At 39.0% G+C, this 10,786-nt stretch overlaps 1 protein-coding gene across 1 annotated transcript in view; it reads right to left on the bottom strand.

Moving 5' to 3' along the window:
• The window catches only part of LOC121917435 (laminin subunit alpha-3-like), a 177,831-nt gene that overhangs the window by 43,749 nt on the left and 123,296 nt on the right, over nt 1-10,786 (bottom strand). The window contains exons 46-51 of the mRNA XM_042443401.1: nt 8,927-8,977; nt 7,221-7,372; nt 5,820-5,930; nt 5,304-5,415; nt 3,068-3,232; nt 1,730-1,926 (exon numbers count right to left, since the gene is read on the bottom strand). Of these exons, the coding sequence (XP_042299335.1) occupies nt 1,730-1,926; nt 3,068-3,232; nt 5,304-5,415; nt 5,820-5,930; nt 7,221-7,372; nt 8,927-8,977 (788 nt within the window). The remainder of the gene's footprint in view (nt 1-1,729; nt 1,927-3,067; nt 3,233-5,303; nt 5,416-5,819; nt 5,931-7,220; nt 7,373-8,926; nt 8,978-10,786) is intronic.

The following is a 10,786-nucleotide window of genomic DNA, read 5'->3' as shown; positions in this document are numbered from 1 at the left end:
TATCTATCTATCTATCTATCTATCTATCTATCTATCTATCTATCTATCTATCTACCTACCTACCTACCTACACAAACACACACACATCCCAATTAAAAGCCTGCTTAAACAAGGACATTACCTGTCTGGGAAAGGAAAGCTGGGAGGAGATCACCCTAGCCTTCCCTAGCCTTCCCCAGAAGAGAATCCCAGACGGTGAGAACAGCCACTGAAAAGGCTCTCTCTTGTGTCCTCACCAGCCTGTGATGGTGGCAGGACCAAGAGAAAGCCTTCCCCTGAAGATCTTAGACTTCTTGCAGATTTGTATGGGGAGATAACAGTGTTTCAGTCTGGACCCAAGCCATAAAGGGCTTTATAGGTCATAGCAACAGCAATAGCAAGTACATTTCTATACTGCTTATCAGTGCACTTAAGCACTCCCTAAGCGGTTTACAATGTGTAAGCTAATTGGGTATTCATTTTAGCAACCTCGGAAGGATGCCAGGCTGAGTCAATCCTGGAGCCCTGCAAGATCAAACTCACAACCTTGTAACTGTGAGAGGCTGTAGTGCCAGAAGTTAACCACTGCACCACCAGGGCTCCTAACCATGCCCATCACTTTAATTGTACCCAGAAATGAACCAGTAGCCAATGAATTTGTTTTAGCAAGATCACCATTATGACCTGCTGGGGTTTCCAAACCGTTTCCAAAGGCAATCCCATGCAGAATACATTACAGTAGTCCAAATGAGATGTAATCAAGACAAGTGTCATCACAGCCCAATCTGATGTCTCAAGGAACAGACACAATTGGCACACTAATTTCAGTTGTGCAAATGCACTCTAGTCACTCCTGAAAGCTGGGCACCAGGCTCAGAGCTGAGTTCAGGAAAGCACCCAGGCTGTGAGCATGAAATTTCAGGGGAAGAGTAACCCCATCTAGTATAGGCAGAGTCCCTATTCCCTGATCTGACTTTTGACTGACCAGGAACACCTCAGTCATGTCTGGATTAAGTTTCAATTTGTCCATGCTCATCCAGTCCATTACTGACAGCAAACACTGGTTAGCAGAGAATCAGTTTCCTTGGAATCAGATGGAAAGGGAAGACAGAGTTGGGTGTCATCAGGATATAGGTGATATCAAACCCCAAAACTGGATGACCTTTCTGAACAGTTTCACGTAGATGTTAGCATAGAGGATAAAACAGAACCCTGATGGACCTGACAGGCCAATGGCTAGGAATCCTCCAAGACCACCTTATGAGTTCACCCCTCTAAGAAGGACTAGAACCACTGTATAGCATTGCCCCCCAGTTCAATGGCATGGAAAGCCACAGAAATGTCCAGTAGAACCAACAAGGATGCACTCCACCTGTAAAATTCCCTACATAAACCATCCACCAATGGATGGATGACCAATGGTTGCCACCAAAGCAACCAAAGCTGTCTCTGTTCCATAACCACCCTGAAGCCAGACAGAAATGGATCTAGATAATCTGTCCCACCACAGAAAGTTAGAGACTGGCTGATAATTATCCAGAATGGTGGGATAAAAGGAGGCCTTTTTTCCCCAGTACAGCCTCACCATAGTCTCTTTTAGGCAGGATGGAAATTTCCCTTGCTGCAGTGAGGCATACACCACTTTTCTTACCCACTCAGCCAGTCCCCCTCTAGCTGCTTTCAGAAGCCAGGAGGATATCATCTATTAATCTATTAAGTGCAGGGTAGGATATTTTAAATGCAGTATTACCTTAATATCTTCAAAGAGCACTTTATTGTCTACATTTAAACTTTCAGCCAGCTTGGTTTGTTCTTTTGCTTCTCTCAAAGATTCACGAAGATCATTCAGTTTCAATTCATACTCATTTAACGAATCTCTTACAATTTTAATGACTCCCTGGTTTTCTGCTTGGTGCTTCTGTAGTTCATTCCTTACACGTTCTAGCACTATAGAATTATAATGGAGAAAGTAAGATAAAAAGAAAGCTGACCTTCCTTAAGCATAAGCATCCAGACAGCTGAGGAGATTAAACCCCATCTTGTCAACAGACCCATTCTAGATCAATTTTTCATCAGTGAATTAATTCAGATTGAATAGATCATTTGTAGCTGAACAAGCATAAGACATTATATGTCCATTTTGTGAATTGCCTGCTTTACTATACCTAATTCTGTATGCCTTTTTAATAAATAAATAGACTCTGAATTTTTAGATTACCAAACTTTATATACCAGTTGATAGATTACAAAAAATCTATTTTTGACCTTTACGCTATTTTTGGATTACTGAAACTGCAACTTTTTAAAAACTGGTTGAGGTCTAAGGCAGAATATACAGCTGCATTAATATCTGTAGGCTAGTTCTGCTCCCAAGACAAGTCTCCTTTGTTAAAAAGGTTATTTTAGAATCAAGGTGCACATCTAATATAAGATATATAAACAAATAGTTGTTTATAGGCAATGATATGCTAATTAGTAGTTTTACAGTCTCACCCAAGTTTGGGTCAAAGGAAAAGTAGAACTGGTAAAGCCCAGCCAGCAAACAGAAACTCTGACAAATATTACATTGTACTATTCATTATTTGTTATATGCCTGTGAATTTACCTGTCAGCAAAGGATAATTAAAACAGCAGAACTGTCATAAGCAATTTCTATCACATCTATCATATCTGTCTAGAGGATTTTGTTAGTATCTCTCTGGCCCATTGAGCCTGAGAACACATGTCTTGGGTTTTCCCTATACTACTATGTGTATTTCTGTTATTCACACCTGTATTTCCCATCCCACCATTCTCTCCATCCTGGCCATACTGACTGGAGATGATGGGATTCATAGGTCAACACATCCAGAGAATGTCAGGCTGACGAAGACTGGACTCCTTTCAGGTATGAATACTTGATATGTTATCTGAGTGCACTGCACTCCTTTCTGAACACTATTCCATTACCAACATTTTCGGTTCCAGTTCCAGATTGTTTACAACTCCTCAGAGAATCTTCAAAGGGACCAACAATTCCTTCCCATCCTAGAAAATCTACACAGAGACATTTCTAGCCCAGCATCTGTGCACATGTTTTAGTTCTTACAATTCTGGGCTTTTCCATTCTCTTTTTCAGCATTTCTTAGTTGTTGGTCAAAATTACGGGCTCTCATCTCGTTCATCATTTCCTGAGCTTCAGCCAGCCTTTTGGCAACATCTCCTGAAGGCAAAGTTCCTTGTCCAGAAGTACCAGGTATCTGGTTCAAGAGAACTATGATAGGAAGGGGGAAAAAACAACAACAATTTTCAAAGGAGCAAGGCACTTTTAAAGACATGTTTCAAAACCGTGTGGACCCATTTGCCTTCCAGCATGAATTTATTAGTCAGTCAGTCAATCGGTCAGAATTTAACAATGTACCAATAAGCCACAAGGAAATCCTGATGGAATCTTGGCTTTACTCTGTTTGGAATTTTTGAAACTAACATTCAGAGTCTATCCCAATTATTAAGAACTGATAGTTGGAGTATAGGCTCTGCTGGTCAAGTAACTACTACCACCAGTACAATATTCCTATGGTGAGTTTTTGACTTGAGCTGTCAAATATACAGTGCAATTCTACACATGTTATATGTTGCAGTAGTTAGACTGTGATTTAGGAAACCCATTCCTCTCTGTGTCAATGAACTCACCAGATGACTTTGGGCCAGACACTCTCTCAGCTTGACTTACTTTACAGGGTGGATGTGAAGATAAAGTGGGTAGGAAGAGAGCAATGTAGGCTGCCCTGTACTGATGAGATTTATATAGGATTGTAGCTTTGAATCTCTTCCTGCACAAATCTCTCTCAGAGCCATCTCTGCTCCACATCTTTGGCAACTGCTGCGACCATTCACACTAACAGGGCACATGATTAACTGATCTAAAACTAGGCAGCTGGTTATGATAAATGTGGTCTAGTAGATTATGATCACTTCACAGAGGTATTTTGTTATCTGTGCTGACTTCCAGTTCCCAAGAGTGGGGGTCACAGTTACAGATCATCATGGAGTCATAATAGACTTGGAAAGGACATCATGCGCTATTGAGTCCAACCCCTTCTCAAAGCACGATCTCCAGCTAAAGCATCCCTAGCAAGCAGCTGTCCAGCCTCTTTTTGAAGACATCCAAAGAAGGATACTCCATTACAACACTAGGTAACTGGTTCCATTGCCAAATTGCTCTTACTGTCAAGAAGTTCCTTCTAAAGTTCAGTCAAATGCTACTTTGCTGTAACTTCTAAAGAGACTTACCTGGTACCTACAATGTGTCGCTTGTGGGTATAGACCTATTAATATTCCCTGGGTCTTTTAACTTTTATGTTTTTGTGCATTTCATATATTTGGCAATAATTACTTTCCCCTTTGCTGGTTTTAACAATGATTTTATACTGACTCTGTGGATTTTTGATCTTATGCTATATTATATTTCATGTATTGATATTGTTTTCAATTTATATTCTGACATTATTCAGACTTATGTTTGTATTTTATTGATCTGTAACTTTTTAAAAATGCCTTGCTGATGGGCTACATTAAAATCCTGTAAAAAATAAAATAAAATAGAATGACTGAGCATTACAATCTACAGAAACTGAAACATGGTCACAAAGATGCTGTGAATTAATTTCTGAATTAAAATTATGAAATTATCTTAAATATTAACATTTCCAAATATTTCCACAGTTAATTTATTACTGAATGAAGTAGAATTGTTTCTACAGAACAGGATTTGATTGAATAGAATGGTGTACAATGGAGTTAACATGATCTGTGGGATGTGGGGCCAATGTGAGCTCTTGAAAAGTTTGCAGGCTACAGTAGCGCTCCTGTTGACAACCTGAAGTGATGTTCAGCACAATGGGAAGTCACTTGCTTTCAAACTGTTTTTTTTTTTAACTACAATCGTCCTTTCTGATTCGTGGAGGATCCATTCTGGACCTCCTGTGAATCAGAAAAACCGCAAATATTCAAAGCTCATTAGTTAAAATGGGCATGTATCCCTGCACACACGCCTTTTTGTCCCTCCCTGCTTGCCATCCACAAATGAGTGAGACTGTGGACTCCAAGTCTGTGAATGAGGAGGGAGGAATGTACTGTTTTTCACTGTTTCAGGATAGCCCACCCCAGCTTTTAAGGCCAAAACTGTGCCTATCAGAGTTTTTCCAATCAATTTTTTGATTTAAATGACACAAATAATTGTAGGGTCTGAGCATCAAGGTTTGCACAGGACTGCCTATGAGATCACAGACAACACAGGCCAAACAATTTCTTCCCAGATGTAGAAGAACAGAAGTTATTCTTACCATTAATATTGATGACTATACTTTGTATTTTTGAAATCAAGTCTTTTCCTCTTTGGTTAGTCTTACTAAAATTATTGAACAGTGTCTCTGCTTTCCTGTAATTATTTTCAGCCTATGAAAAAGAAAGATATGTTGAAAAAGGAGTTAGAATTAATAAGTATTTGTTTGAAATAGTATTTGCTTACATCAACTAGTCCTTGATAGCAGATGACAATTTGCTGTTGTGTTATGACAGATTTCAGAAACCTGATAAATTTGACACCTACTGCTCATTATTAAAACTCTAGAAGTAAAATATCAGAAGTGTGACATGCAAGTGTCATCAAAATCTGGCATCCATGGTAAGAATTATTTCTGACAGACATTAGGGTGGCATTTGAAAATACACCAAAGCCATTTAGTCACCCTTGGTATTTGCGATTTTCCTGTGAAATATCAACAATGACCAGTAAATGTCAGCATTCACTTAAAAATTCTTACAAGGGCATTGGCATACACAAAATTTAAATAACTCACCTTTTCTTTTAGAGCATTAACATTTTGATTAAGGTCAATGAAGTCTGTCTCCAGTTCATCTACTTTTGGGTCTTGAGTTGTAATAATGGAACGATAGCGGTTCAATAAAATCTGAAAATAAGGCCAAACAAAAGAGGCTATATGACTAACTTTGGACACAAATATATTTTGGAGTTCTACAAAAATATTTCTTATCTAAGATATCAAGGGGAGAGGAGAATCCACTGAACAATGTATGTAGCAATCTCTCACACACATTTGGAAGTAATGAGACACACTTCTGAATAACAGGGATAGGAGTATCTGCTGTCTACACAAACTGCTAAAAGCTATAAAGAAGAAAAGCATAGATCAACTTGCTCCAGGTGAGTGTCAATCAATCAATCAATCAATTTTATTTATGGTCTTTGACCAAAATATCTCTAAAAATATTAAAATTAACCAGTAAAAGCAAACTTACAAATATACCGGTACATCTACATAAAATCAGTTAAAACACAAATGTGAATATAGACAGGTAGCACCTCACACTAGGATGGAGGGACCTATCTTCTAGCATCCAATTTCCAACTTTTCACAGTAATTCTGGTCCTTAATGACAGCTGCACAGAATCAAGCCATGTTCTCAGTTATTTGTGAGTCTACATCCTCAAGCAGTAATGTCAAGTAGTAATCAGCTGTTTGCCCTGGGAATTTTTGTAAAATTGGGTAAATTAAAGAGGAGCACACACCTTGATAGAATGGGCAATGCAATATGACATGCAGACGTGATTGAACTGAAGTATCAGAACATAAGCATGTCCAATTCTCATAAGGGAGCTTCTTATATTTTCCTTCCAAAACTGGAGAGGGAAGGACGTTAAAACGGGTGACTGTATTTCATGCAGGCCCAGATACAGCCACCATTGTTTTTTAAAGACTGGCAAGTTGTATTCCTTTTAACCAGTCCCCAGCAGCAACCTATAAGCTTAATTTTTTAATAACTAAATATTCCCAGAATAATGTATTGCGGCATTTTAATGAGAACAAGTCACCAGGATGTTTTCCTTTTGGGGGACTGCAGCATGGTCATAGGCCATGTTGGACAGGGGACACTGGGATCTGCAGTGCAAAAAGGGAATTTTTCCAAGCATGGGCCTTTCCTCTGGGATTGGTATAGGAAAGAACTATGCAGGTTGCCCAATTCACATGACTCCATCACGTGAATTGGGCACACCCAGCCACATGGAATCACCTAATAATGATCATAGGAAAAGCGGTATACAAATAAAACATATTATTATTATTATTATTAAATATCTATCACAGTATCTGATTTGAAAGAGCAACTTATTCTATAGTTCCTCGGTTTTTTCATGCTCTTCCCTTCTCCTCTTGGAAATATTCATTTTTTCCAGTTACCTTTAGCTGTCTGACCCGGTCTTCCAGATGCTTCATCTGCCCCAGTGCGTTGGTGCTGGCGTTGACATTTTGCATCTGAAACTTAATCACATGGAGTTCATCCTGCATTGTACTCAGATCCTTCAACAGAGTAATCACACAGCTATCACAAGCTGAAGGGGGAAAGAACATATGGCAAAACAGAATAAAGTGTTAGTTTTTAGGATGTGCCTGGAACAGACTTCCTGAGAACAACAGGACTGACACCAAAAGAAACTCCTTCCACAAATGATAATTTACTATTACAATGAACAACAAAGCCAGGAGAATTACATCTAAGAAACTTTTTACTCTTTATTTGTGTGCTTTTTATGTCCAATTTTTTTTAAAAAAAACAAAACAAAAAAGAGAGTACCTGTTCTATTTCCAGGCTCTCATTCCATTGCTTAGACATTTAGTTTGCAAACAGGTTCACTGTAAAAATGACTGTGGAGTTATCAGCAAACAAAGCTCCACTTAAACCATAAAACACACAGGCCAAATGGTTGGTATGGAGTGGTCACAACTTTATTGACTACAGGTGAAGAGGCTTGGTGTGAGCATGGGTCCAGATCCATCACTGGTCAATCTACCTGCCAGCTGTTGGAAACCATAAAGCCCAGCCCAGATTTAAGTGTGTGTGTGTGTGTACGAACGAACCAGAGCAGTGTAGTGGTTTAAGCAATGGACTAGGACTCTGGGGACCAGGGTTTAAATCTCAGCTCAATCATGGAAATCCACTGGGTGATCTTGGCTAAGTCGTATTCTCTGAACCTCAGGGGCAATGATGAATCCCCTCTGAAGAAGGCTGCCAAGAAAATCCCATTATGGGCTCGCCTTAGGGTCGTCATAAATCAGAAAGAACTTGAAGGCACGCAAAAACAACAATGTATGTAGTGTTCTGACTTTCTCCCAATGTATGTAGTGTTCTGACTTTTTTCCAACCTATCCTCCTTTTCATTAACTTGTAGTATTTGTCACAACTTTGTGTGGTTTTAGCATGGAGTCTTGATCTAGTGTGGTGGAGGCTGAACGCAAGAATCAACATGGCTGGAAACTACTGTATGATTTCCATGCCACATGGGAGGGGGGATGTCACTTGACCCAAGCTGGACATGACCCACCCTACCTACTTATCCCTTAAGGGGACCCACCCATCAGGTCTGACAGGCATGTAGACCCTGCCTCCACCACACTAGATCAAGACTCCATGCTAAAACCACACAAAGTTGTGACAAATACTACAAGTTAATGAAAAAGATATTTAATACACCAGGGATAAGGGAGGATAGGTTGGAAAAATGCTACCAAGCAAACTGAGAAAGGGAGCAGAAGAGGCTGGCTTAAATACCAAGGAAGTTGACTGGAGAGAAGCCTAAATTCGGCCATCTGAACCTTTCCACTAGCTGACCTGCCAACAGGCAACTTGTTAAATTTCTCACCCCTGACCAGAGCCTATGAAAATCACATAGGCTTCTGGAAAGGGAAAGGAAACACGGACTCTGGGGAGGATAGTGCCAACTGTGTTCCCACCTACTATGATCAGTCACAAACAATGGTCCTAGTAAATCAGGAATGACAGTATTGTTGACTTTTCTAATCTTCCATTAAAAATAAACAAACTAATTAGGACTTTTAAATGGAACTCTGAAAGCAACCATTCAGACTGGTCAAGCATTATTACTTACAATCACAGTCTTCATGAGGATCTATGTCTTTTGGTTCTTGATTTATACATTCTGGAAATCAGAGGTGGAGAAAAGAGCCAGTTAAGAATTAAATGATAGAATACAGATCACATGTACAAGATTCTTAAAAGGTCATTGGAAAATGACTATTTTGATGGAATCAATGTCCTCTACGCTTACTGAAAACCAAAAGTAACTCTTAACACATTTCTAGGTATGTTAAAAGATAAGCTCTCAGGCTCTCCTCACATTAATAATGCTTTACATCAGATGCATGTTTACACTATCCATTGGTTTTCTCAAGGTTGTTGTAAACTGGTACTTGTTAGGCAACTAATCCTGCTGACACAAAGAAAAAACACTCTGTATTTTGATCACTAGCCTGAGTGAAACCTTCAGAAATCTTCTCTAAAGATCTACTCTAAAGGAGCCATAGCCCTGCTATTATTCATAGAATCACTTACCCAGGGAGGTAAGTGAAAAGCCCCCCAAACTGCCATTTAACTAAGCTCAACTGTAATTTAGTTCTTCATCAAGCAGATAAGCTGACAGTTATCACTGAATGTAAGGCTTATAATCCTGTGATGACAGTGCAAACAGGTCCTGAAAATTCTGCAATGGAAAAAATAGACCAAACCTTTCCTATAATGGAACATGGAACAGTTAGGTTCCTATTTAATAATTAATATTTGATTTTGAAAGCTCTATACACTTATCCCACACCTGTACGGAAAAGCAGTGGACTACACAAACAGCTGAGAACTAAAATATTAGATCAATGGAGAAGGATGTTGTTATCTTCTTCACACAGAGGGCATCTTCCAGAATGACCTTCCAACATTATCTCTTGCAGTGTCCAGAACCACTGCAGAATGATTTCTTCCCATATTCATCGTTAATGCTCACTGGGAGGATTATGGAAAACATTACTGGGAGGAGGATGAAAATGTATGCCACATTTTCCTTTCATATCAATACAATTTCATAAAGTGGGATGCTGGTATCTGAAGGACCCATGCTGTGGCTGAACATATGAGTTCTTGCATCTGAAGGCTTAGACTGGTCCAGTTGATTGCAGAGACTACTTAGCTACTCAAACCAAACACAAAATGTGCCTCAGTCTTGTATTCCATGACTTGCTTTATATCCTTGGTTGACCAAATTGATTCTGTATTACAACCAAAGTAAGCTGATTATTTTATATGCAATAAACCTAAGCTATGTGGAATTTAAGACTCTTTATGGAGCATCTACTGAGTGCTAATTTTAAAGTCCTGAAAATCAGTTCTCTATCTGCTGCTGAGGGGGAAGCAAAATCAGCTACTCAGGCTTAAAAAAAAAAAAGAAGAACAAGTACAAAGCCCCAACTGGAGGGGAAAGGGGGGGATTGGCTAAGGATATATGTAATCAGATATTTTTAACCACTAACCTTCACAGATACAACACCCCCTAGATATGTTTAATGATACATTCAAGAGGAGTGCCAATTAAATATGATTTTCACTATAGCCCATAAGATGATGCAATTAAAGGCTTCAACGCTTTAGTGGAACACCACAGTGACATCATAGTTTGCTAAAGTAACTGCACTTCTAATCATAGCTGATAGGGAGAAATTAATGGCTGGAAACAGCATTTTAAATTTGTAAATTACAGTGAATTCTGAGTCAAGACATAACTTGTTCTGACAAATTTCAAATGGAGAGCAGGAGTTTATTGATGACTATATTCTGAAGAAAGTATTTTAAAATGTTACTTTCTCGCCAAAATTAAAGTTTTCCATTCTGGTAAAGGAGGTATTGCATAATGGAAACTAGAAAAAAATTAATATTACTTTTGAGCAAGAAAGCACCATGATGA

The sequence above is a fragment of the Sceloporus undulatus genome, unplaced genomic scaffold (assembly GCF_019175285.1).
Source record: "Sceloporus undulatus isolate JIND9_A2432 ecotype Alabama unplaced genomic scaffold, SceUnd_v1.1 scaffold_18, whole genome shotgun sequence".
In the NCBI taxonomy this organism is placed as follows: Eukaryota; Metazoa; Chordata; class Lepidosauria; order Squamata; family Phrynosomatidae; genus Sceloporus; species Sceloporus undulatus.
Note: the sequence above shows the minus strand (reverse complement) of the source record. Positions and strands in the feature narration are given on the sequence as shown.